The 27,762-nt window shown below is 54.7% G+C and overlaps 1 protein-coding gene across 1 annotated transcript; it reads right to left on the bottom strand.

Annotated features, from left to right (window-relative positions):
* Positions 1 to 336: 336 nt before the first annotated feature.
* PAX6 (paired box 6) lies at positions 337 to 26,141 on the bottom strand. Its single transcript, XM_055814608.1, is given in 16 exon segments — positions 337 to 1,438; positions 2,296 to 2,446; positions 4,515 to 4,612; positions 4,756 to 4,906; positions 5,175 to 5,257; positions 6,065 to 6,223; positions 10,472 to 10,505; positions 10,507 to 10,638; positions 11,229 to 11,444; positions 11,538 to 11,579; positions 12,477 to 12,607; positions 15,275 to 15,329; positions 15,665 to 15,741; positions 19,172 to 19,314; positions 21,797 to 21,909; positions 26,008 to 26,141. Coding segments are annotated over 12 exon segments (1,293 nt in total). The 5' UTR covers positions 15,285 to 15,329; positions 15,665 to 15,741; positions 19,172 to 19,314; positions 21,797 to 21,909; positions 26,008 to 26,141; the 3' UTR covers positions 337 to 1,352.
* Positions 26,142 to 27,762: the final 1,621 nt, after the last annotated feature.

The raw sequence follows: 27,762 nt of genomic DNA, 5'->3' as shown, positions 1-27,762 counted from the left end.
TTATGTATAATTACAACAGATAGACACGGGCATGCATCGCGTCTCCACCACGGACTGGCACTATGCAAACTCCCCGCTGGAAATTCTGCTGGATTCTGGAGTTCATTTAGAGCGTCCCCAGAAACCCAAGCTAAATAAACAACCTCCTCCTGCTCTCAGCTGCAATTAGATACATGAACCTATCTTCTTTTTGTTAGCCCAAATTACAGGCTAGTGGAAGGGCTGAAAGTCTATAAAAACTTAAGAATCCCTCCTGATTGAAAACTCAAAATAAATTCAAAATAAAACTTAATGAGATTAACCTAACACAGTAACAAAATTTGCAACACCACACTATAAGGTTAAAAAGAAAATAGTATAATAAAGGAAATACAAAGGCTTTGGCATGGTTTTTACAATCAACAATGGTTAATTTTGATATGTAGTTGTGAACAACTTCAAAACACTTAAGTTTAAAACTCTTGCAAGCACTTTTAATTGATTAGGAATGAATTCTAGATGCACAAAAATGATTGGACTGTGAACAGTAGTACAACTATATCTAAGAACAATTAACTCTTTCCGACCAAAAAGAAACGTATGATGCATGAAAATGTGTATAAAACATCTATAGAATATTCTTGTCAAATATAAATGAAATTAACTTTATTATAGAAATCATTCTGGGAGATTTCTAGGGAAGACAAATACTTACATTTCGACATAAAACAAATCGGATTATATCGAAGACACAATCTACCTTTTATCTATCAAACTCTTTTCTTCATCGAAGTTCTCTCTTTACCCCTGTTTGCACATAGCTTCAGCCGTTAACAACCTTTGGAAATACCAACAGATATTTTTCTTACATAAATCTAGTGCGTATTGTTCCAGGTTTAATTATATGCAATGGAATGATACAAACTTGGAACAGCAATCCATAATCTATGAACAGATTGGTAGAAGTATTCGATATATCTTGATAAAACTCTTAAATTCGTGGCAAAGCTTGTTGATCATGGCTTCTTTTTTTTTCCTTTTCTTTTTTTTTTTTTTAAACAACTTCATGACCAACACAGATCAAACATCCATCCAGTCTACATTGTTCTTTTTTTTTTTCATTATAACATACAAATGCCCATTTACAAATAATACACCAAAATGAATAAAAGTTTGGATACCAAAATGAAGATTTGTTCCAACTGATATAATGCCTTCAGTGTACAAAGGTCCGTGTGAAAGTCTTTTCCATGTGTTATAGCATAGGGCACAGTTGCAGTACAGAAGTACTCTGAGAGCCATTCTTCCTTTATAAAATACTGCTGAACATCCAACTGTTGTCCATATAGTCATTTACAGAATTAACACATGTTTTACTGTAATCTTGGCCAGTATTGAGACATATCAGGTTCACTGCCAGGAACTTGAACTGGAACTGACACTCCAGGGGAAATGAGACCTGAAAATTGAGGGGGAAAATGGATATTTTAGTTTTTCTATACATAGCACAATTTTTTGCTTTATAGTTTCATATATTTGTGCTTGTGTTCTGGTATTAAAGCTTGCCATCTACCAGCCTGCAGAGTCAGGTGGTGAGGTGGGTATATTTTAAAAAACTGTGCACATCTCACTGATTTGTTGTTATAAATAAACTGTCATGCTTTGAGATAAATGCCAGAGCTTCGGCTCGTTTGTATCAGTTGGGAATTCAGCCCAAAATACACTAAGCATTTCTATTCTTTTAAAATGTGTCTGGCTTGCTCCTGCTTACACTGACACTTACCCTTTTATACGCTGTTTTGCCTTCTTATGCATAGGATAATATTTCTACAGGTTACCTGCCTTCTCAAGAACTTCAAATCGTTAGCAAAAAATAGCCTCTGACAACAGACACGGTAAAAACACCCCCAGTCCTGCAAACACTTTCACGTACACTGAACGTGATGGGTGTGGGTATCGCTGCTGAAATCTGACAGTGAAATAAATGCTGCTTTAGAAATCAAGTATACAGAGAAGATTTAGCAGGATGGGGGCCTCACTGAAGAGCTTTCCACTGTAGCGCTATTCAAGCGACACCTCTGTTAATCAGCTGTCTTTCATCTACCCCTCCAGTGGCAGCTTAAAAATCAGACTTTCTGCTCTAGCCCGCAAGGTTACACATTTTCATCTTCCGCCTGATTCAGCAGCTACTAAACCCGACAGAGACCTCTCCCAGCATTGGGGAGAATTCTCCCGGCAAATACATGGGAAAAACCTGATGGCTGGAGCAAGGAAGCCACGCTGGCAGAAGGGCAGGGGGAGTACGAGGCCACTCACCTGTGGAAGTGGTGCCAGAGGTGCCCATCGGCTGGCTGTTCATGTGTGTCTGCATGTGAGGAGGGGTGTATGTATCATAGCTCCGTCCATTCACCGATGGACTGGTGGGCAGCATGCAAGAGTAGGAGGAGGTCTGGCTGGGTACCGGGGGCTATGGGAGCAGAGGATGAAAGAGCGTTAAGTATCGGCCAAGGTAAACACAGCGTTATGCTCTTCTGGACGGATGTGCCAGCCCTCAGAAGCAGCGTGTGCAAGCCAAAACCAGCTTCGGTTTCAAATTCTGGGACCTAGATGTAAAGCCCTATGTAGGAGCTCAACCAAGAAGCCTCTTCCCAGAGGTTTTTTGGTCCACAGAAACAGCGTGGACAGTCCCCGGCACCTTTTCAAACACACTTGGTGAGCAGATCCCTACATCTAACGATGGTGTTACCTACCTAAGCCAAGGAACCAAAGCCTGAATGCTGCCCTTGTTTGTACCTGGGCAGAAGAAAGATGTCTCATGCCATTTGCAGCCAGAGACAGGGCTGGCATCTCACCTCACATTTGGTGGTGTAACTAAAAACTGTTAGGGGTGTAACTAGAAATTACTCCGCTGAGGCACACGGACTGGTCCTGCATCTGCAGGCATGTTGTACGTGCACATGTAAGTGTGGGTTTGGGGTGACCCAGGTTCTGAAGGGGGACCAACGCGCACATGTGCGCGTTGATCCCCCTTCAGAACCTGGGTCACCCCAACCCCACACATACATGTGTGGCAATCCCCTGTCAGAGCCACAGTCACAGCAAACCCCTGCCAGCAGCATCCCAGGAGATCAGACATTTGCCTAAACTCCAGTCCCTAAAACCCTATCTGCTGGGGGGGAGAGCAGCTGGAGGCAGAGGGTGCCAGGGAGGCACCAAGCAGGAGCATCTCCCACTCCAGGGTGCTGGTGCGGCCCCAACACAGGGAGGCAACAGGGGAGCGGGAACCGGGATGAGTAATTCCCACTCCAAGTGCATGAGCCTCAACGAGTCCACACGTGTTTCCTCTGTCAGCACTTCCCCGACAGACACCGTCTCGAAAAATGCAAACAGCCTCGCTTACTGAGCACACACGCTGTGCTCTAGGAGAACCAGCAACGCGCCGTGCATCCACAGGGAGATGCCAACTGTTCGGCTGCCAGATCTCCCACTCTGACATCGCGTGGCCATCCTCCCGTGGTGGCCACATAGGCAGGACTTTCCAGAGCGGCTCACACATGCCAGGTCCCTGGCCCAGGTGCCCGGCAGCAGTGGATCAGGGGCCTCCTGCTTTCCCAAGGGTCCCCCTCCCACGTCAGCCTTTTGATCTTTTGTCATCTGCTACCGGGAACGGCGCCGCCAGCCTCCAACGTCACGAAATAGCGACCTAGCCACGTCATTTCTTTCTGCGAACTTGCGAGACTCTAACTTTATTTGGTTAATTTTGGTTCAGCAATTAGTAACATCGTAATTGCCACGGCGGAGGAGTCAGGCTCTCTAATCTGCTCGCCTGTCTCTAGCAGTGGTCAATGCTGTGTGCCTCAGACAAAGCTGTAAAACTCCCGTAATTGGCCAGCACCTTCCTAGGCCAACCCCACCATTAAAAAAGGAGGAATTTTGCATCTGAAAGGTCTATAGAAACAGACCCCAAAGGAATAGATTTCTTCCTAACCCAGCTGGTGATCAGCTAATGCTTTCAGGCATGAGGATTGACAGCTCTTGCAATTCTGGCTTAGCTGGCATAACCACTGATGCTAATCACATCCTTCCCTCTCTCAGGTGTTCCTGATGTGCCGCCACCACATTACCTACACGGGGAAGGATGGATCCCTCTGGCAGCTTATTCAGGCAGCAATTTCCACAATACCGCATCAGTGAGTTCCATAGGTTAACCATGGGGTTGGTTGTTTTTTTTCCTGAAAAGAGTTTTTTCATCCCAGAACTGCTGCCTTGTAAATTTGAGGACCTTTGTCTTTTAAAATTCGGAAAAAGCACTTGTTGAGCACCAGGTCTTACAGCACCCTTCCCCTTGTGACCCTCTCACATAGGGCATCTTTTCAGATGCCAGGGAAGCCTTTGGTGCCAGGTTCCCTGCAGCGTGGTGTGGGTCTGTAACCCCCTGTCCCACAGAGAAAGGGCCCCCACCCATGCTGCTGCACCCCCCAGGGGCCACTGGGTCGCGAGAGAGCATCATGCCGTGGTGGCAGCGCCAGACTTACTTGCATAGGCAGGTTGTTGGCCATGGTGAAGCTAGGCATGGGCGGCAGCGCGCTGTACGTGTTTGTGAGCGCTGTGTCCGTTCTGCCCAACATGGAACCTGATGTGAAAGAGGAAACTATAATAGAATAGACAGATAGATGAACACATTAGTTTAACCGCAGTTACAATGGGCGATACAGTCTCAGAGTCTCATTTTTTCCCCAAGAGGATGGATGAATGTGAGTGGGTTGGTGGCATTACCGGGGGTCGTTGGTTGCGGGATCGGCTGGTAAACACTTGTGCTGAAACTACTACTGATGGGAATGTGGCTGGGAGTGTTGCTGGCTTGTCTTCGCTGGTTCCTCAGCTTCTCTTCCCTTCTCCACTTGGCCCTTCTATTAGAAAACCACACCTGGAAACAGAGTGTTTGACAGATGTGAGTGACCCTACAAGGACTAGAGGTGTGGGGCTCCCCCCCGCCACCCCAGGCAGTGCTGATAGAAAGCTGGCTCACAGCACGGCAAAGCAGCATGCAAAAGCAAACCCCAGCTGTTGTAATTTTCCTGAAGGGGGAGATGGACAAATACCCGATCATAAATAGGGGCTGCCCTGTGCTCCAAGAAGCCAGGAATAGTAACCGTAAAAATAAGAACAGTTATAATTGCACAGCAATTCAGTACCTGTATTCTTGCCTCAGGCAGGTCTATTTTAGCAGCTAGTCTCTCTCTCGCAAACACATCGGGATAGTGGGTCCTCTCAAATTCTGCAGAAAGAAATATTGTTGCATTAGTTGCATGGAGTTAATGTGGCTGACCGTAAAATGCAAGTTGCTTCTGCACTGCCTATGCTCTGACTGCTCTTAACAAACATTGCTGTAAAGGCAAAGCTGAGCTGTGTGTGTGTGGTGTGTTGGGAAGGAGGACGCCTTGCCTGCTGGGGAGTATCGCTAAGGGGGCAGGCAGGCTTGGGTGCAACGCTGCATCTTTCAAGCAGCAGTGAGGGCTTCTGCCTCCACTGAGGGGGTCCCCAAGGCAGCTCTGACCCTGTCACCAAGAAGCAAAATGGCACGTCCCTAAATAACAGCAGAAAATAAGAACAAAGATCTGCAGCGGGTCAGAGGCGAGGTGCGCCCAGGCCGGTCAGGGAAAAGGGCACCTGCTCCCAGCCCGGGGCTGCAGCAGCGCTGGGGATGGGCAGTGAGCGTGGGGGCAGGCACGGGGGGCTGTGCCAGCCCCAGCTGCCTGCCCTCGCATGGCGACATGGCACAGGTGGCAGGAGGAGGTTTATCTCCCCGAGAGGAGCCCAGGGTGTAACATTGATGTTTCGGTATGATCTGTGCCTTGAGTATGTTCCCTTTGAAAACCTTTTAACAGCTTCTCGGTGGATGCCACAGCCATCGATGAATATTTGGAGCTCAGTGAATAAAAGAGGACGGAGAGAGCCACGAACTTAAAATAACATACATATATATACAGGGCACATGAATACCGTGCTTCCGCTCAGCTCTTAATATAGCCAGGGCACATTTTGCTTTCCTCTCCTGCTTCACCCGTAGGAAAATGTCATTCACCTTTCTCCAGGGCTTCGATTTGCTCTTGGGTAAAGGATGTCCTATTTCTCTGCAGCTTCCTTTTCAGCTGGAGTCTCATTTGGGCCTCGTCTGAATCTTCTCCATTAGAGCTGATGGAGTTAGTGTTTTCCCCTCCTCCCTCCTGTTGCGGACAGCCATCTGTGGAACCGAGAGTGGAAAAGTGAAACGCAGGTACCCTTGTTTTAAGATCCCTATCAGAGAAATAAGGCAACTAGGGACAAGTTCAGCCATGTTTGCTGATACCCTCCCTTAAAAACCTCTCGGGTATCGAAGCGACACCACGCTAACGACACGGGTATCACAGAAACATTTCGGTTTCCAGTGTTATGATAAACATTGGAGATGAGGAATTCCGATCACCTGGTCTTAATTTCATTTTGTTTTCCCTCTGGAATAAAACCTGCATAAAAATACTTTTCCCCTGAAAGTGATTCTTTCCATGAATCGCTGCTGAAGTGCCATGGCAGTCTCCTCTGCCTGCTGCATTTATTTACCTATTGCTATATTTAAAATAGCAATGTTCAGTATTTCAGATTATCTATAATCATTAATTCCTATCTAATCAATTAGATGTTGATAGGTTTGCAGAAAATGCTATTAAGAAACCAAACCAAGCTTGTAATCTTTTTTAAAAAATATTTATCCAGTTTTTATTTGAATTCTGCACAGTCAATTTCATTTTAAAGGTTGTGAATTTAGAAGTGCCTGCATTGTTCTGCAGTTTTATTCAACTATTGTATGAGTGTGCATTGCCTTGACACCTATTACTGAGCACAGCTGTAATTATATCATCACCAAGAACAGGCTATAATTGCTGAAAATGGAATTTTATATTTAGATAAAAGGACTGTCCATTCTTTGTAATGTGTTGCACCAGAGAAAAGTAAGATTTCTTTTAAAATTTTAACATGTAATTTTAAAAGAAATAGTAGCGAGTTCGCTAACTAGCTAAATATGCTATTCTGCAGCTGAACGTTTGGCATATCATTGAAGTGGTACGTTTTTAATTAGGGCATTTCCACCACTTTTAATGTAATTTCTGTCATTAAACAGGGGAAAGTTTCATTGTGCCCCGCTTGCAGGCGGCGGCGGGGAGGCAGCCCGGGCCCGGCGGGGCTGGACGGGGACCCCCGGGCGCCGCGGCCCGAGGGCACGGGCGCTGCCGCCGAGGCGGAGAAGTCCTTGTCCCCGACATTAGCTCTCCCTCTCCTTTCAAAGCATATTTTTCCAGGCGTTTTGATGTCGCATAAAGGGGGAGACGGGATGGGGGAACGCATGGGCTGCTTATGCTAATTCTCTTGAAAAGTTACGGCAAAAATAAATAGCGACACTCCCGCTACATCCTTTAAATATTGTGGGAAATCAACTTTAAAGTAATATCATTTATAATCGGCGAACAATGGCCCCGGCCTTCAAAGCTCGGGGGGAATTGTGACAGGATCTGGTGGGACCCTTTCAACCACTTTGAAATGTTTTAAAACCCGAACTTTCTCCCCCATTTAAACACGGGGATTCAGCGGCCGCGGTGACCATATGGGCGGCCGCAGCCCCATTGAGGCGGCCGGCGGCGGGTGAATAGCGGGGGGGGCCGCCTTTCAGGGCACACAAAGCCGCCGGGCCCGCCGAGGGCCGCCGCGCCGGGGCAGCCGCCCTGCCAAGCGCCGGTGGCAGCGCCGGGGGCCGCGCCCGCCCGCCGCGGGGCCGCCGTAACCTCCGCCACCGCCCCCATCCATCACTGTCCGCACGGAGCGGCCCGGGGGGCTGCCCCCGCGGGGCCGGGGCTCCCAGCGCCTGCCTCTGCCGGGGAGCCCAGGGCACCCCGGGGCCGCTCCCCGGGCCACCACCCCGATTTCCCAACTGCTGCAGCCGCGGGTGCTCGCAGCCTCCTCGCTGCGCTCCGCGCTTCCCCCCCCCATCCAGCCGAAAGTTTCACCTAAACTCGCCTATCACCATTTAAAACCCCGGCGACGGACAACTGAGATACTTCTTTTTAGAAAACATCCCCCCCCCCCTTTTTTTTTTTTATTTTAAAAGCCCCTAAAAGAAGCGATCTCAATAGGGCTGTTCCACCTTCCAGACCTAATCCGTAAGAAAGCGAGTGAATGTCCGTCCCTATTATCCTATAGCCAGACCATCTGACGCTGGGTATAGGATTTGTTTCCTGGAAAAAAAAAAAAAAAAAAAAAAAAAAAAAAAAGGGGGGGGGGGGAGACGCTGGGAAATAAAATCATTCCTTAGTTTCTTAGTGTCTTAATCAGTGAGGCGGAAAACAAGCAAAAAAAGATAGCAAACCAATTGCGGCACCTCTCAGCTATAGAGCTGGGATCAAAACATTGTAGCATCTGTTGAAAGAGAAAGTGTCTAAATCCTATAGAAGGCTTTAGTCTTATAAGAGAAGGGGGGGGGGGGGGGGGAAGATAAGAAACAGTGTCTCGGTGATCCCTAAAACCACTAAATCACTGGAGAATTTCTCCCGGATAGAGATGTCTCTTTTTGTTCTGTCAGCCCTCATGTATCCATTATTTTATTCACTGCTGCATGGCGTTTATCAGATTGAGACCATATTTGTACCCCTCTGAGACCTAACCTCGCCTTATGCTTTTTGAGTAATGGACTCTTAAAATCCAGTAACATACCCCTGCAAGGGAAAAACATTAGAGGGAGCATGAATATTCCAGAGGAAATCCATTTTATTAATTTTAATTTTGCGATGCGGATGTTCTAAGTGCCTGCCTGCCTCCCCCTCGCCTCTCCTGGCTCCGCACCCCCGCACCTCCGGCCCCGCCGCTCCGCACCGCGCTATCCCGGCTGCGCTGTGGGAGGGGGGCTCCCGGGGTCCTCCCGCCCCTGCGGAAACTGCGCTCACCCCCACGCCACGGGAAGGGGTCACCACAAGCCCCCAGCAGCTCCACCGACACCTCCCCCACCTCCCCCGGGCACAGGCGCCTCCGCCGCAGCGCCGGCCTCCCGGCCCCAGGTGTGCCCGCACCGCACCGCGCGGAGCCGGGCCCGGGGGCAGCGCCCTGCGGCGGGGCGGCCAGGCAGGGGGGCGCCCCACATTTCTCTATTAACGCCTTTTCTGACAGAAGAAAAAAAAAAAAAGCCAAATACAACCGGCGGGAACCGAGAGCGCCCAGGTCGTTTGGAGCCGCACGGGCGGAAAGTGCGCACCGCTCCGCGGTGCGGCCCTCGGGTGCGAGGCGGAGAGGGAAGGACGGGGAGCCCCGGGGCCGCTGGCCCGGGGCAGGGGTGCGGGCAACGGGGCAGGGCAGCCCCCTCCCGGCCCCGAGCGCCGCAGGTAGGGGCGAGCCGGCGGGCGGCTGTCGGCGGGAGCCGTCCCGGCTCCGAGGGGGGACATCGGGCAAAACAAAATTTTAAAAAAACCAAACAACACAACAACAAAAAACACCAAAGTGGGGGTGGGGGGAAGCGAGGGCTCCGCTCTATCTTTCTAGTGTCCTTCATAGATTGTTTTCTTCTCTTAAAACTGACATGTCTAATTGGCAAGCGGTGCCATATCGTGTCCAGAGGTCTCCTGTGGAACATTTCTACAGCTGTCTCCTTCAACTAGACGCTTATTCATGTCGCCTTAATGAGAAACAAAACGATCTCTAATGAGCAATTACATAGCGACAGAATTGTTCCCATAACAAATTCTTGCGTGTGACAGAAACATCCTTTGTACCAGATATTCCGCACAGTTACCGATTTTTTTTTCCTTGCGGGGTGAAAACAAAAAGCAGGTTGTTGTATATAGACACCTCTTCTAAAGGACTGACCACAGCCAGGGAGAGCCGAGCCTCAACAGAGCCCGTATTCAAAAAAAAGCCATTAACCATCTTAAGTATGTAACGTAACATCCCATTATCCTTCATATTATCCCCTTGTCATTCCTACAACAAATACCTATTAATCTTCAGGATAAACAGTTTCCTATATTTACAAAGTTGTTTCGGGTCCATTGAGGAGCAGCTATAATCAGCCCTACGGAGATAGCTACCGATCTCCCCGGCTCCGCGGAGCCCGGCGCGGGCAGGCGGCCCGGGCGGGTGCGGGAGACCCGGTTACCGGGCTGCTGGGCGAGGTTACGGACCAGCCCCGGAGCCCGCCCGGCCGCCGGCACCGCGGCGCAGCGGACGCGGCTTTGACAGCGGCTGCGCCCGAGCTGCCCTGCCCACCGCCGGACCGGGGCCGGGGGCCCGCTGCCCGCAGTCGCCCCGGGAGGCGGCCCGGGGGACGCCCTCCGCCCCGCTGTCCCGAGGAACCTGCCCACCGCCCGTCGGGGAGCGGGCGAGGGTCACCCGCGTCGAGGCCGCCTCCGCCAGGCGAGGCCGAGCCGAGCCGGGCCGCCCCGGGCCGGGGAGCGGCGGCCGGGCTTTCCCTTACCTTGGGCGGGCTGCCCGGGTACCGAGGTGCCGGGGGTACCAGCCGGGCCGGGTGCCCCAGGTCCCCGTCTGCCCGTTCAGCATCCTTAGCTTGTCGTACATCCCGTCGGCACCCATCTGTTGCTTTTCGCTAGCCAGGTTGCGTAGGACTCTGTTTATCGACGACACCTGGAAGGCAAAGGACAGGAAAGGCAATGGTAGTGCGGTAACCCGCTCGCCGCCAGCCACCCGCGCAGCCCCCGCGCCCCTCTGCGCCCCCTGCGCGCTGCGGGCAGCTCGACCTGGGCGCAAGTCAGGGGTTCCCCGAGCGCCGATTGCGCGCTGCGGCCGGCCCGCACCGCCGTGTCCCAGCCGCCCCGACTCGCGTACTGCTGGTGGTGGTGCAAACAAACAAACAAACCACGGGGGGGGGGGGGGGTGGCAGAAAAAAAAAAAAAAAGAAAAAAGAAAAAAAAAGGAAAGAAAGAAAAAAACACCCCAAACCCAACCCTGCAAAACCAGAGTGATGGCTTTGACTGATGCTCGCAGTCCTAAGGCGCCAGGCGCAGGGGTGACCCGCATTTTTTTTTTTTTATTTTTTTTCCCTCCTTAAAGGCATTTGTCAGATTCTGTATGAAAAAATGCGTCTGACCCTGCCACATGCAAATGATGTGAACCTGCTATCCTCTCATCTGATACCAAAACAAAGGAAGCAGAGGCTCGCTAGGGCTACCCAGCATTGTAAACGGCACACAGGAAGGTTTTTTTCATGAACTTACACTGGGTATATTATCGTTGGTACAGACCCCCTCTGATAGTAATCTGTCTCGAATCTCCCACGCAAAGATGGAGGGGCACTCTCGTTTATACTGCGCTATTTTGCTTACAACTTCTGGAGTCGCTACTCTCGGTTTACTACCTCCGATTGCCCTGGGTCTGATGGAGCCAGTTTCGTAATACCTGCCCAAAATTTTACTCACACATCCATTCGACACCTGGATAGGGAAGCGGACAGAAAATCACATTATTAATAATTTCAAGACAAAAATAAAATTGTTTAAGTATGCATTAAACAATGACAAGCTTACGTTTTGATTGTCCAGCACTTGGACTTTTGCATCTGCATGGGTCTATAACACAAAAATATACCTTAAATGGTATGAGAACTTACTTAGAGAGTCTTTTTTTTTTCTTTAAAAAAAAAATTACATTCGTGGCCCTACCCTCTACAAAAGTGATACTTTAAAAACATTTGGAAGAAAAAAAAAAATCTGGTCAAAACGTAATTCTTTCAGTATCAATGTTAATATACGCCTTTAATGCGAACAATAGCTAAGTCAGGCTAGTCTCCATCGTCCTCACTGCTCTCAGAAGAGTATTTTTGGGGGACAGGGTGAGTGAGGGTTATCCAGACCTACACTTACAAAGTACCCCTGAGCTGCGCCAGATCGCGTTAGTGTCCGTAAAGACAGATTCCGGGCTAAAACAGCGTGGCTTTGAGGGGGGGTGGGTTTGTTTTAATTTATTTTCCCCCTTTCTCTCTCTCTCTCTTCCCTCCCCCCCCCTCTTTTTTGTTCCTTTTTGAAGAAAAAAAAAAGTAAAAATAATTAAAAAAAAGGCAGTAAGCCACGCCAAATGCATACAGATCTTACAAAATCATAAGTAAATACGGGAGGGGGGGAGGAGGGAAGGAAAGGAAACTGAAATTATGCCGAGCCGTATAATTCAGTTTATTACAGCGAACTAACTGTAACGACAGTGCAGGTTACCACCGGATGGAAATAAAGGGGAGCGAAAAAAGAAAAAAAAATTTAAAATATTTTTAAAGGTAGATAGATATATACGCGTCGAAAGGTCTATTTGCAGCACCAATCAAGCGGCTGGATGGTTTTATTAGGCTGGAAGGCGGGTGGTGGTGGCGGTGAGGGTGGGAGGGTGGGTGGGTGTGGGGGGGTAGCGCCCGGGCGGCCAGCGGTGGGCACAGCGGCTCTGGAGCGGAGCGAGGACGGGGGCGCCGCCGCCTTCACCTGCAGGATCCGGGAGATGTCGCAGGGCCGGGCGCCGCTGTGAGCGAGTTCCACGATCTTCTGCCGCGTGGAGTCGGGCAGCGGCCTCCCGTTGACGAACACCCCGCCGAGCTGGTTCACGCCGCTGTGACCTGCGGGAAGCACAGCGCCCACCATAGCACCCTCCGCTCCCGCCCCGCGCAGCCACCGAGCGCCGCTCCGCGCCCCGCCGCACAGCACCGCCGCTCCGAGGGCACCGCGCCCGGCCCCGCCGCGCCCCAGCCCGCCGCTCCCCGCCTGCGAGCCCCCAGCCCCAGCAATGTTCCGGGCTGGATCGCCGTGGGTAGCTTCCTTCCCTTTTTTTTTTTTTTTTTTTTTTTTTTTTAAATCCTTCCTCCCCACCAAAAGAAAAAAAAAAAACCAACCGCAACCCCAACCCCACCAAGCCTGCCTGCATCCGCACCGCCGAGCGCGCCTCGCCACAAGCAAGGCGAGGGGCTGCCTCGCCAGTGCCCGACCTGAAGCTCCAGGCTTTGGAGGTCTCCCTGGAGAAGCTCCGCGCTACGCGTCTCCGCTCTCCTCTCTTTGGAGCCTCCTGATAAATTGACTCCAAGAGCCCAGGCTTCTTAGCAATAAATAAGCTCCAAATATAGAAGAGGGGGAAAATATGATGAGCCTCTCTGACATTTGTCTTTAAAATAAAACTAGCTGCACGTCAAGTTTGAGCTTAATTTCTGGAAATAGGCGGAAGTCGCCCCGGATCATGCATGGAAGGCTAATTGAAAAGATCAGTTGGAGCACTTGTGGCAGGCGTGTCACTTTATGACAGTACTCTGCTTTTGAAAATTGCATCGTCACGACAAATAGTAGCATGATAAAACGACCCTTTCTGTCCGCATTTGGATATCACTCAGACTAGATTGAACTCTACTCGCTCTCCCTCCGAGGGAGGCTGCGGTTTGAGGTAGCCGGGGGCTCTGCGCGGACACAACCGAGGGGGCGCGCTCCCCGCGCAATGGATTCAAAGTGACATCGGGGCTGGGGAATTTGCCGCCCCGGCCCAGCAGCGCGGCCGGCGCCGCGACCTGCGCTTCCCACCGCGGGGAGAGGAGCCCCGCGTCCCTCCCCGCCTGCGCCCCGGGGGCGGTGGGCTGCGGCCCGGCTCGGGGCGGCGGGGAGCGGCCGGGGGGCGCAGTGCCTCGGTGCTCCCCCCCCCGCTCCAACTCCCCCGCCCCGTCCCCAGCCCTCGCCCCCCCTTCCCGGCCTCGTGAATGCGTGCGGGGAGCCCATTTCGGGGGCGGGGGGACACACGCTCGCCGACATAAAAAATGGCAGCGGGGAAAGCAGAATCAAAGTTTCACTTAAAAGGTTAAGCCTTAATCATTATATAATTTCCCTGGAGAGCGGTGTAGATCTCGCCCAGTGGCAATGATTATGCGCCTTGTATTCTATTGCTAGTCATCTAATAGGAAAACATATGGTGTCAATTTGGATGCTCTGCACCATATACACCCAGGAGTTATTAACACAAAGCCTGAAGAGCCCGCCGCGACCTTTAAACAAAATAAAGGCTTCACCCGAATGATATCTTTTCTGCGTTTTGCAGTGGCGATCCCAAACGGCCGAGTGCAGGCATCCCCCATTACCATAAACCCCCGGCACGCCACGGCCAAGGGCAGCCGCCGCCGCCCCGCCAGGCGCAGGTGATGCCCTCCCCGGGCTGCTGGGGCTCGGTTTTATCTCGGGATAAATGAAAATACATCGCACGGACACGCACGCAGAGGCCCCGGAAAAAAAAAAAAAAAAAAAAAAAAAGAAGAAGAAAAAAAAAAGAGAAGGGAAAAAAAAACCCCAAACCAGCCAAGACCAACAAAACCACCAACAAAAAGCCAGCTCCACCCGAGGTTTCCTGAGAAACCCCCAAAACCTGTGTTTTTCCAGATGCTTCTCACACGGGGACACAACTTCTTCACCGGTTCAGCGGGGGGATGATAAAGGGGTCCCGGAGCCGTGCATCCCCGGCGACGTCCGGGAGAAGCACGGGGTGGGGGCCCACCGCCTCGCGCAAGGGCCGCACAACTCGGCCTGCGCTCCTCGCAGCTGCTGCCCCGCGCAAGATAAGCGCGCCCGCGGGGCCCCAGCGTGGAGCCCACCCCACGGAAGATCCGCGTCCCGAGGAGATGGGGCCTGCTCATGGCTGGCTGGGACCTCACCCCCGGTCCCTCCCGACCTCCGCGCAGCCCCTTGCGCCGGAGCGCAGGGAGAGGCCGCTCCTCGCCGGCCACCGCGCCCGACCCCGCTCCCCTGCGCTCCCGCGTTGGGCGAGTGCCTTCCCCTCCGAAAGCCGCGCAGGCCCCTCGGCCAGGTCTTAAACGACGTCAGCAATAACAACAACAAAAAGGCCAAAAAATATTAATAATCCACAAAACACATCAGCAGCACCGGGAAGCAAATAAACTCAGGAGGTGGCGGGGAACTGCACCTAGCGCGGAGCGGCTGCTCCCTGCCCAGCTCCCTCTGCGGAGGAGGGAGGACACACGGCAGGGCCTGGGCCACGTACCAGGCGAGCCCCGTCGGCCCCGCAGCCGTGACAGCCCTCCCGGCCCCGTCCACGCCGCCCCCGACGGGACCCGCGCCTCGACGGGGCGGGCGGCGCTCCCGGCCGCGCAGGGGCCACCGCGCCCGGCGGAGCCGCCCCCCCCCCACCCCCCCTCCGCCCCGGAGCGGGCCCTCGGCCCCAGGCTGCCTGCCCGCTCCTGCGCGCCCGCGGCCGCCCCCGCCTGCCCTCCGCGGCCGCGAAGGGGCGCGGAGTCACTTACTGTTCTGCATGTTGGGCTGATAGAGCAGTATCCCACGGGGCTCGCCTATAGCAGTCTATCAGTGATAAAATAGGCGTTAATCAGGGGAGGTAGTGCACACCGTTAAGCTGCAGAGAGGCTAATATCTCACAGGCTTACTTTGTTATCCTTAGGCGTCTTCCCCCGATTAGCTTAAGGATTTGGGGGCTTTAATACCTCAGGGCAAAAAATGTACATATGCATCCCTAACACGCGAAAAAAATTAAGAAAAGCAACCCGCCAAGTGGTTTCTCGTTTTAATTGCATGCAGGTGGCGTATTGCCTCGTCGTTAATGCCCTTCGCTGAGGTGGTGTATTAAGTGGAGTGACAACAATCACAAAGAGAGTCCGAAGTCATGTTTTTAAACTTGCCTGAAAGCGGGGTGGACTGTCCTCTCATACAATTTAGGGACTCGCACATCTGCGTGTCACTAGTTAAAGTCTTCCCTCTAGGACAAAGCAGAAGAAGTACATTAAAAAGTGCGGAGCGACGCCGGGAAGGTGTGTGCTGTGCGGGGCGCGGAGCAGAGCGGGGCGGGCGGCGCTGCGCTGCGCGGGGGCTGCGCGGGCACCGGCGGAGGCGGGGGGGGGGGGGTCTGTGTGTGTGTGCTCGGCCGGCTGTCCTGCCTGCTGGGAGCGGGGCTCCATTTTTACCTCCGGGTATTTTCTCGAGTTATTTTTTTCCCCCCCCCGCCCTTTCCCCGCGGCACTAGCAACTTTTTCTCCCCTAAACTCCCCGTCTTGTGATTAACTTCTTTTTTGGTCTTTAGATCTTCCCCTTTTTCACTGTACTGTGACACACGCTGTCTACCTCGCCTCACTGCTTTAAAAAGTAAGAACAGGAGGGGGTGAGAACTGTTAAACAAAGCCTACAGAAAGCGAACAATGGCCTCCATTCTGCTCCTCTACCCAAACCCCGAGTGCAGAAACCCAGGCTCCTTAACCGGCCGCGCAGCTTCCCAACTCAACGGACCAACAACCCTCCAACTTACAAAGAGCAGAGAAACAAGCCCCTTCTCCCTTCATTAGTGCCTGCCTTGACCCAGCGCCTGGACAGTCCCCAGCGCCTTTTTCTCTTCCCCCCCCCCCCCCCCCCCCCCCCCCGCTCCCGCTCCCTCCCTCCTTCCCCTGCTCCCTCCCTCCTTCCCCTGCTCCCTCTCTCCTCCTCTCGCCACCTTCCCTCCCTCCTCCCCCCCCCGGGCCACTTATTTATTTATTTATGCGTCCCCATGTATTTATTCGAAATCGTCGCGGGTGAAAATGGAAAAGTAATTTCTCGTTATAAATATCTGGCGGTAATTGTGTTACTGGTGCGAGTTGTTAGGGGTTGTAAAAAGATACAACAGCTCAGTGGGGTGCTCAATTGGGGAGGGACAATTACAATAAAGAGCCCATTCAAGGGGGTTGCTAAAAAAAAGGAGGTAAAATAATGAAATAGTCGCAGCCTTCATTTTCTCTCCCTTTTTTTTCGCCTAAAAATACTCATTCTCTTTCTTTTGCGCCTATAATGAATATTAATTTTACTCTTCCTGCATATTATGGAGAATTCAAAGAGGCACGTTTCCCCATTCAGGACTAGCCACGGTATAATTTATTAAGTAGCTTTTAGTAATCTTAAATCCATAAAAATAAACATCAAACAAGTACTTTCTCGCAGCATGAAGACTTTAGCTGGTAAATATTTACTGCTCTTTGGAGAGCTACCTGATTAGCAACAGAGCAAGCTACACTGTACTTCAATGGAGACGTGGCGATATCTCCTTCAGCTGAGCTGAACGTGAAGCCATCCCTTTAATACACCGAACACGTCTGCATAGACACACACCGAAAGGGAAACCCACTTCTCCAGACACAATTTCCTCACATATTTCACGCACAACTCGTAAACGTGGGGCCTACGGGGTTAAAGAAGCCATCCAGCAAGCCACCATTACAATTCCAGCCCTCAGCTCTGCCAACACGGACCTCAGAAATGAGAATGAGTGGATTTAAAAGAAAGGGGGGGATGGAAAAAAAAAAAAAAAAAAAAAAAAAGAGAGGGAGAAAAGGAGCGGGGGGAAAGCCACGAAACAAAAGCAAAGCAAACCCTAAACACAGCCGAAAGCATTTTACAATAGAGGGCGAGGGCAGGCGAGTGCTGCAGCAAGGTGAGGGGAAGCGAGGGGGCTGCTGGGCTGCTCTCCACCACCCCCCAGCCCGGCCCGGCCCGGCCCGGCCCGGCCCGGCCGCCCCCGCCGGCCCCGCAGCCACACGATCGCAAACTCGCCCCTCTCCTGCCGTAACCCGCACCCGCTGCTCCCCGCAGGGACCTGCGGACCCGCACGGCTCCCCAGCCGGGAGGGGAATGTTTGTCCTAATAGGCTCGGCCTAAGCTGCCAGTCGGTTTTTAATCTCGAAATTTTGCTATCATCTGACGGCGGATAGCTTCCCCCCCCTCTCTCCCGGTGAAACCGCAATTAGACATTAAGATGACAAACTTTCGCATTCTCGGGGCAAATGAGAGAAAGATAAAAACGAATCGGTTCACTATTAGGCGTTGGAAAAGGTCAGCAGCTATAAACATTTATTGTCAAGGGCCACTTTTATCATTTTATGTCCCTAAAATGGAGAAGATGCAGTCACTTTTCGTCTCTAGGACGTTGCTGTCTTTTTCCAAAACGGCCTCTGCCAGGTACATTTAATCATTCGAGAAAGTTTGTTTTTAAACTTTCCAGAAATTATTCCTGCCCTGCGCGTCCATGTAACACCTCCGTGCAAAGCGTTACAAGGTTAAATTCAAATCCAGATTTTTTTTTCCAATTGCACTTGCGAGGGAAAAAGGAATCAAGTTTATTGTTGTGCTTCCCAGGAGCAAATGAGTAAATTTTTTTTTCCTTCCCTACAGCGAAGAGTTTGCAACTTCTTAAAAAAAAAAAAAGGCTTTGCTATACTGGGGGCATCGCAGGGCTGGGGGATCAAAGGGGTGATGAAGTGGCTCTTGCAAAAATAAGCGAGGTTAGTTCTTTTTTAAAGAAAAAAAATTTTTTTGCAGCATCTCGATTTAAAAAGGCAGGAAAAGAGCTGCCCGAGCGGGGAGCGGGGCGCGCCCGGCGCGGCGGAGGAACAGGGCGGTGCGGGGCGCCCGGCGGGGCCCGCGCTGCGCGGTGCGGGCGGCTCCGCGCCCCCGGCGCTTCTCCCGCGCCGGAGCTGGGAAAGTTGCCGGCACTAGGGACAAGTTGGGAGGATCCCCGGGTGGCTGATTAAAGCTGACAGCCCTTCAGCTCCGCTCAGCTCCCCGCCTGTACCGCGCCTGGGAGCTGACTTGGCCTAGGATGTGACTGTATTTTTTTAATTCCCACACACACTCCCACACGCAACTCTCTCGGCTACTCGCTCCCTCTTTTTCCCCCACCACCACGGGTGATCCTCGGCTAACCGACACCGCGGGAGCACAAAGCAGAAGCCGCGGACGCCCCCCCCGCCCCCGCCCCGGGGTAGCGAGGCGCCGCTCCCCTCCCTCCCACGCGGCGTGGCGTGGGGCCGGAGCCCGCGTTGGGTCCCGCCGCCCCGGCGAGCTGGGGTACCGGCAGCACCAGCAGCACGGGCACCGGCGCTTGTGGTCTCCCTGCCCAGCCAACGCTGCGTGGGAATTACTGCTGCTGGTGTTGGCAGTGGTTTCCGAGTCAGATGCTTTAGCTTTTCCAGAGGACACGGGCTCATGTGAAAGGCAGAAAGTTTGTGAGCTCCTGGGCTGGAAAGTTCCCTGGGAAGCTCTCCGGAATGCAAATGGGAATATGAGAGAGAGAGAGTGAGAGAGAGAGAGAGGAGGGGAGAGAGCGAGCCCTGCCTAAATATTAAAATGCAAGGAGGGAGAAGTTGGGACAAGAAATGAGCACTCACCTTTATGAGGCATCCTGTCTTGTTGTCAAAGCTCCTGTCAATAGTTTAAGAGCGCACTGATTTGAAATGATGGTGCTTTAAAAAGAGTTGCCAGCAAAATAGTTTTTCTCCACTGAAGCTGCTGGTTGTATGATCTTGAATTCCTGGGAAGGAGACAGAGATTGACAATAAAATGGGCTGTCAGTGACTGGAGAGCGAGAGATAAAAGAGTGTGTGAGTGAAGTGGGGAGAGAGAGACAGAGCACACCTATGCTGATTGGTGATGGTTCAAGTGTATTAATGTATGTGTGCCTTGGTCTCTGCCTCGCCTCCACTGCTCTTCACTGGCCCATTAGCAAAGCCTGACCTCTGTCATCATCTTCCAGCAAAACACTTCCTCCCTGCGCCTGAACCAGAGCGGGAAATGCGGCCGAGCCGGGGCCGCCGTTCAAACCCACTAATCACTCCACAACATGCAAATGCTCCGCTCGCTCCCACACGAAATATTGCCGTATGCAAAGCGCCGCCAGCGCCTCCCCGCCGCCGATTGGCCGCCCGCCGCCCGGCCCGGCTCAATTGGCCCAGCCGTTTGAATATGAATGCGCTGGGCCCGGCTCCCGGCTCCGCGCTCCGGCTCCGCGTCCGCCGCCCGCCCCGGCCCCGCGCTCCGCCGCCGCCGCCACCGCGCCCGGCCTCCCCCCGCGCCGCCGCCGAGCCGGGGACCGGCGCGTTCTCAGGTCGGGACGGGGGAGGGAGCCGGGCGGGGGGGGAGGGGGGGGCTGCGGCGGGGAAAGGGCGGGGGGGGGGGGGGGGGGGGAGGGAGGTCAATTTGCATTTAAACAGTTCGCTCCGGTCCGACAATGGAGATAAGGGGAAAATAACATTCAAATGGTAAAGACATAAATATTTGGGAGACAGGCGCTTTGTGAGGGCCGGGGTCCCCAGGCCGGCAGCCCCCCTTCCCCGCTCCAGCGCCGGGGAGCGGGAGGCGCTGCCCGGCCGGCAAAGAGCAGAGCAAATACACCATTTACTTTGTGCATTGAGGGCTCTTGTGAAAGGCCCTGAAGAGTCCTTTACCAAACACTCACACAAACTTCTCCCACGTGCCATTTGTTGACTAAGGGCTGCAGGGCTGGTTTGGGCTTTTTCTTTTTTTTCGTGTTGTTGTCGGGGTTTTTTTCCTTTTTTTTTTTTTTTTTTTTTTTTTTTAAGACACATGGAGGCGGGGGGGCCCGGCAGGCTGCGGCGGGCGCTGGGCAGCGCCGCTGCTTTGTGCTCGACGGCTGAAGGGGCTTCCCCCCCCCCCCCATCCCCCCCCGCCTTTCGTAAAGGGACCCCCTTCACTGGCTGCCAGAAACTCAAGGGGGAAAGTAAGTAAATGACTTTGCTGCTCTGACCACACACCACAAGTACATTTGTTGAATGCCGGACTATTAAGACACACCTCAGTAAACTCTAAAGCAACCCCTCAGCGCATGCATTTAAGGTTACACTGGGAGCACCAGTCCGAGCTCAGGGTGTCCCAATCGGTTATGGCGAGTGGTCCGGGGGAGAGGGGAGGGGGGGTCTGCACAGGGGAAAGAAAAAAAAAAAAAAAGTCTCGGGGAAAAGAAAGGGAAGAGGGAGAAGAGACAGGAAAAAGAAATTCCAAGAGCCACCGCGGAAAGTGGAGAGTATGAACGCGCAAAGCATAAAATGAAGTCGTAGCCGCATACACTTGACTTCTCTTGACATGTGAAAAGTGCTAAAAGTCAAAGCTCATCAATAAAGTATCTTGAAATTGAATAAGAGCCCTGACAACCATTGCATTCTTAAATAAAGTACAATGAGGAGACAAACGACTCTGCCAAGGAGTTTGCATGTGAGTGAAAGGGCGCCTCAATGGGAGCAGGATAATGGGCTGCCCGGCCGTCATGCACTGTCATCCCCGGTCCCGCCGAGAAGCTGCCGCAGCTCCCCAATGGCACAAAATGGGCTCTCCGGAGGCCGCTGCCTACCCCTCCGCCGCGGCTCCCTTGCCCCGACGCCGGGGTGCGGCGGTGGGCGCCCCGCTCCGGCCCGGTGGGCAGCTCCCGGGGGTCAGGGGCCGTGGCGGGCAGGCTCCCCCCGGCCCTCCCCCGAGGCCGGCACCGGCCGAGCCAGGCCCTTCGGCGGTGGTTGCGGGCGGGGAGAGCCCGGCGCTGCTGCCCCAGGACCGGCGGCCCCACCTGCCGCAGCCCGGGACTGGGGCCGCTCCCCCCGCCCTGGCCAGGCCTGAGCCGACCTGCGGGTTTGGTTTTTTTGGGGTATTTTTTCCTTCCCCGAGTCATGCATATTTACAGAAACGGAGCCGAATATCGCCATGGACGTACGGGAGCATTGGGGTGTGATGGGATCTCCCCGGAAGGTAAGGCAGGGCAGAGGGGGGGCACCCCGGCCGTGGGGCACCCCAAGGGAGCTCTGCCACAGCTGGGGGCTCGGCCAGCAGCCCCCTCCCCCCGGCAGCCCCCCCTTTCCCCGCGCTCCCTCATCTCCTCTCCAAAACTTCCCAAAGTACAGGCAGCCGCCAAGTCACCCTCCCCGCCGCCAAACATCACTTCGGGGGCGCCCAGATCTTTCAGAGCGACAAAAGAGAACCGAAAAGAAGGGCCAAGGGAAAATACGCACCAGTGTCCCGCTGGCCAGCCCCCGCGGCGGGTGGCGACCAGCCGTCCCGCGCCGCAGCCCGCCTGCGCTCCTACTTGCCGCTGGCCAGGGCCGGCCGCCCCGCCGCACGCATCCTGCAGGCGAGAGAGAGAGGCTGCGGTTTGTCAGCTCGCACAATCTCGGAGGCTCCAAAGGGACTTTAAAAGTTGGGATCTAGTCCTTTTGCTGGAGTCAGTCGTGACCGTGGGTTTTAATTTTTTTTTTTCTCCTCCTGATTTTTTTTCCCGTTGCACTCCCTCTCTAGCAAATGAGCGATTTATTTTTTAACTCTCATTCACGGGGCGTTAAAGGGGGAAAAGACAGAAACCACTTTGTCCGAAATTGCAGGCAAATATCATTTTTACAAGCTCTCAATTAGCCACCCCTTGGATTAGCACCTTCTTACGCCTCCTCGCCAGAATAAAGCAGCCGTAATCTTGTTGCTATTTTCCCCTCGGGCGCAGCGGGCTTTGTGTTCCCTCCCCCCCCAAAAAACTTTTCACGCCCCCCCCAGCCGAAAAAAAAAATACCCGGGCAGGGAGGGAAGGGGAGGGCAGGGGTGAAGGCGGTGACGTCACGGGGGGGGGGGGGCGGTGGAGCGGGAGCCCCGAGCGAAAGTTGAGAGGAAGAAAGAGCAGCGGGGCGGGCCGCCGGGGCCGCGCGTGGCGTCGCGCGCGCGTGGGCGCGCGCAGGGTGGGCGCGCGCGCCCGTGCGCGGGGCCGTGCGGGGCCGCCCGCCCCGTCGCGTCCCGCCGAGCCGGGTCCGTCCCGCCGCCGAGCCCCGCGAGGTCCGGCCCGGCTCCGCGCCGCCATTTTACCTCCGCCCGCGGTGGCGGGCGCGGAGGGGCTGTGCGGGACCGGCCCCGGACCGGCCCCACGGCCGCCGCCGCCCCTGGCCCGGTTGCCCCTCGGCCGCCCCGCGGAGGACCGGGCAGCCCGGCCGGCCCTGGCTGCCGCCTCCTGGCCCCCGGCCCCCAGCCCCAGCCTTCCGCGGCGGCGGTGCCCGACGGGGAAGCGGGACCTGCCGGGGCTGCCGTGCCTGGATACCTCCGAGGGAAGCGCTGGCTTTTCTTTTCCTTTTTTTTTTTTTTTTCCTAGCAGCTTTCCAGCCGCCGCTCGCCCTTCCGAGCAGGCTGCCGCCCTCCTGGCCCGCTCGGCCTGTTTTTCCTTTTTCCTCTATTTTTTTTCTGGTGGGTTTTTTTTTGTTTGTTTGACTGTTTGTTGGGGTTTTTTTAGGAAGGTGATTTTTCGACTTTTAAAACTGCTCCGCTCGCCTTTTTAATTAGGCGAGAGGAGCAGCAGCGCCGTGAGGTGCTCGGCGTTCCCCTCTCCCCAAAGCCCTGCCCTCCTGCCCGCGCAGACCGCCCCCCCGACGGCTGAGGGCTGCGCCGGCGGCACCCGCGCCCGCCCAAGCTGAGCCGTGAGACCCCGCGGCCCCGGCCCTGGCTCTCGGCATGGACCTAGGCACCCTTTTGAAGATTGCTACTTTAAAATCCGCACAGGATTATTGTAACTAGCATTTTTCTGCATCTGTTTTTTCTCTTCCCCCCCCCGCCTTTTTTTTTTTTTAACTATTCCAAACAATAAGAAAAAAGAAATGGGCATAATAATAATTAAAAAAAAGTAAAAAAAAAAAAAAAGGTAAGTAACTATTATATATGGCAAGGCTTTTTGTTTGTTTGTTTTTCCTGATTAAAATAATTTTCACTTTTTTACATGATCTCGTGTCTGGGTATTGATTTGTGTTAAACAGCAGCTTTTGCTTCCCTTTCGTATTTTGTTAGGTGCTGAAAGCAGAAAGTGCTGAGTTAGAGACTCCAGTATCGTCTCGTTGTATTAATATCTGGGCTGCAAACTACCTTTTTTAATACCCATAAAAATGCTTAAAGTCCTCTTGTCCAGTTCGGTCTAAAACTGAAGAGATACACAAATCCTGACGTCTTAGACTACAATGCTTTTGCCTTCAGGACACTTAATGCCTATTTGTATATGTAGAGACAGTGTTTGAAACCTATAATGCACAGGACACTGAGTTAAGTGGAGCTTTTCTAGTTTATAAACAATCTGCAGAAAGTTTGGAATCGATTTAACCTCTTTTATGTTGGCCTTTTGCATAAGGCACAGCTTTGTGTGGCAGGATAAAAAAAGGCTTTCTGGACCCTGCCGAAGTCGCTCTGAAACTGGAAGGCGAATATACATCTTTCTGTACGAGAAAGCCTTTGATTTTATATATATGTGTGTGTGTGTGTGTGTGTGAAATGTGTCATGCCACCGGCCCCGCTCGAAAAGCCTTCAGAAAAGAAGGGGGGTGATGGTGGTGGAAGCTTAGCGCATCCTGACGGGCTTTTTAAATGCTATTGATTGGGACAAGCTGTTCAAAACCCCAGTAACAGTTAATCTGCCTGTTAATCAAGCCACTAAGGAGCTCAATGCGAGTTTTATTAGCAACTGGAGAACACAGGCAGCAGAAAGGATCAAAAGCCTACACCCCTGATATTTGTAAAACCAGCCTTTCCCAAAAATATATTTTCAATTACAGAGTAATTCGGGGCTTATCAGGGCTCGCTCACAGCCCCGCGCAGATGGTTCCGCAGGCGCTGCCAGTGCCACAAAACCAAAGGCACCAGCACCGAGGTGCGGGCTCAAAATAACGCAGTTAAAGTGGGGGGGTGGGGGATGGGATGGTGTGGTGTTGGGGGGGTGTTGGGGGTGTGTGTGTCCCGCTCTCGCCTCTGCCCCACCTGGGGCTCTCCTGGCCTCTCGAATTAGCAGCAAAACCTAAATTTGGCAAACCACGAGGAACCGATAGAGAAACTCCTCGGCTTCACGTCAGCTGCATTATTAAGCTGAGGGGTCGAGGGCTCTTTTTCTTTTAGCTGGCATATTTGATTTATCGCGGCAAGTTTGCAGGGTACGTTTCCCGCTGCCCATCCTTTTGGTGGAGCCGCTCATTTAATTCCTAAAAAGAAAAAAGGTTTAAATCGCAGGATTCGTAATTTGGAGAGCCTGAAAGTTGCATTTTAATTAATTTAATGACCAGAAATATTATTATATCGACTAAAATCAACATTTGATCTTGTCATTTTTAATGCAAACCGATTGCTTTATATGTCAGCGAGATATGCATATAAAAGACTATCTGGTCAGAGGTAATTATGTCACAGCTTTTTCTCGGCATGACAGCTGGATAAACACCATCTCCAATAAACATCTCTAATTAGGGAGGAGGATCTGAGATAGATGGTGTTTGATTTATTACTGAAGGAGAATGTCCATTTACCGTTATATTTTAGCGAAGCATCACGGGGAGCGTTCCTGCTAACGCACCGTCAGGAGTATTTGGAGATGCTCGAGGACAGGTGAGCGGTGTTTTAGATTTTACGCTGTTATTTTGTTTCGTGCTATTTCGGAGGAAGAGCGACCTTTCCAGGGGATCCCTCTCTCCCACGGACGCCCCCATTTAGCAGAGGCACCCAGCGCTGGAGGGGCGAGCTTGAGTTTAGGGGCCGAGAGGCAGTGGCTTCTCGGCTACCGGACCTTCCCCAGCCCGAGCGGGGCGACCGAGCCTCCGCGGCGAACGACGAGTCCCCGGCCTTACCAAGAGAAGAGCGGCCGGGACGCGGCCCCCGACGACAACCCGCCTCCCCGCCGCCAGCCCGCCTTTCCGCGCCCCTCCGCGGGGGCGTGCGGGCCTGCCGCGCCCGACCCGCCGTGCCCCGCTCCCGCCCCGTCCAGGCAACCCGCGGGGCCGCGGCCCGAGCCGGCAGCCGGCTGTTCCAGGGCCCGGGGGGGCGGGGAGCGGGCCCCCCCAACGGGCGCGGTAACCTGCGGCTGCCCCCGCCACCTGGGATGGGTACCGGCGCGGGAGGGGGTCCGGGTCACGGGGCGGGGGGTACGGGAGCGGAGGGGGCGGCATCGCCCGCGCAGAGAGGGAAGTTTGGGAAGCGGCTCGCACCACTGGCCGCCCCCGCCGCCCCCTCCGACGGGTGGGCAGCGGCCGGAACTGCTCCCTCCCCCCGCGCCCCCCCCCCCCACCTGTTGTGCGGGGCTGCAGCCCTCTCCCCTCGCCTTGCCCCCACGGGGTGGGGGTGCCCGGGGTCGGGGTGTCCGGCCCCTCCCGTCGGGCGGGCGGCAGGGAGCGGCCCCGCGTCGGGGCGAGCGGTCGGGGGCTCGAGGGGCGTGCGGCGCCGTTACCTGTCAGCGGGCGCGGAGGGCCGGGGCGCGGCGGTCCCGCGGCCGGGAGGAGGCACCTGGCGGCTCCGGTCGCCAATTTCCACGCAAGAACCTGCCACACAGTTTAAATGTCAATGACAGCAAAAGAGGGGTGCTGCCTTTGCACTAACTTTCCCTTAATATCCACGCCAGCGCCTCCCCCATTGGCTGGGCCGCCCTGGTGACGTCACGGCGGACAGTCGTTAGCTAATGAGACATTTTAGGCGACACGAGCGCGGCCGGCGCGAGCCTGGACACCGCCCGCCCCGACGGCGGGCACGGCCCGGCACGGCTCCACCCGGGCTGCGCTCCGGGGCCGGCCCGCGGGTCGGGGCTGCACCGGGGGCTCCTCCCGCTGCTCTGCCGGCAACCGGGGGCTGCGGCCCGACGGCTCGCCCCAGCCGCAGCGGTGCCCGCAGCCGGGCCCGTCCCCGGCCTCCCGGGCCAAGGTGTAGGCTGAGGTTTGGCTTCGTGCCCTGCGGAGCCTCCTCCGAGCGAGGACAGCCGTGCGTGGGTAGACAGAAGCCCCCACAACCCGGCCCAGCCCTGCGGCTCCTCGGAAGCGCTGTGGCCGCCCCAGCCCACCCGCAGCGCTCCTGGCGGAACGGGGTGCTGGCCCTTGCGAGAAGCAGAGAGGGCAGGACGCGGCGTGCCCCGGACACGCGTGGGCTGCCCCGCCACAAGCCCTGCGGGTGCCCCGGCTCCCTGCTCTCCCCATCCGCACCCCCTCCCATTAGAGCGGGCGGGGGGGAGGCCGTTATTTGCACACACTTGTCAGGGTAAATAATTTATCAGCGAAGAGCCCCCTCCCCCCCGCGCCAGCCGATAGTTTTATTGAACTGCACTTAAATGTTTCATGAACCTGCCGCCTGCCTGGGCTGGGGCGGGGGCTGCCAGCAACTTCAGAACAGGCTTTGACGGGGGGCGGAGAGGGCTTTGCGGGGTACTGGGGGAGGCCGCCAGCACGGCCCCTGCTCCGGCTTTGCGGGGCGGGGGGCCTGGAGCTGCCATCCCAGGTGACCCTTTCCCCTCACGCGGCCCCGCGTAAGTCCCGCGCTTTGGCAGGTAGCGACGGCCCCGGGGGGGGCGGCCCCGGCGGCGGGGGCCCGGCGGCGCTGCCAGGAAGGGGTTTCGCGGAGCGTTTGGAGCCGCTGCCATTAAGGGGCTTGCGGCTCCCTGCAACCCGGCAGAGTCCTCCAGGGAAGCGTTGGAAACACCACGGCTCCCGCCTGCTTATCTGGCTGTCAATAAAAGGAGATGGCTCCTAAAGCAGGGCCAGGTGCTGCCTCCCCTGCTCTCCAGCGCGCCGCTCTCCAGAAACTGCTCAGGCGTGAAGCCAAGTCTGCTTGGCCAGGCCTCGGCGGAGGCAGGCAAACAGTCCCCTCGCCAGCGCCAGAGCGCTCTCTGTTTGCCTTTTTATCTCCTAAAAAAAAAAAAAAAGGAGAGAGGGAAGCGAGGCAGGAAGGTGGGGGAGCGCCGGGAGCAGAATCCGTATTTGGCTGTAAGATCGCCGCAGAGGCTTTAAAAAAAAAAAAAAAAGAAAATAAAAATAATAGGAAAGGATGGGGGGTGGGGGGTTGGGGAGGGAGGGCTGCAAAGCACTGCGGGGGCGGCCGGGCCGGGCCGGCTCTGCCCGCCGGGCGCTGGCTCGGGCCGCCCCGCCGCGGGGGCGCCCCCGGAGCGGCCCCGTGTCACCCCCCGGCGCGCGCAGGCGGGGGCGGCGGGGCGCGCAGCGGG

The sequence above is a fragment of the Falco peregrinus genome, chromosome 9 (genome assembly GCF_023634155.1).
Source record: "Falco peregrinus isolate bFalPer1 chromosome 9, bFalPer1.pri, whole genome shotgun sequence".
NCBI classification, from domain to species: Eukaryota; Metazoa; Chordata; class Aves; order Falconiformes; family Falconidae; genus Falco; species Falco peregrinus.
The sequence above is the reverse complement of the archived record's forward strand: the minus strand, read 5'-3'. Positions and strand labels throughout refer to the sequence as shown.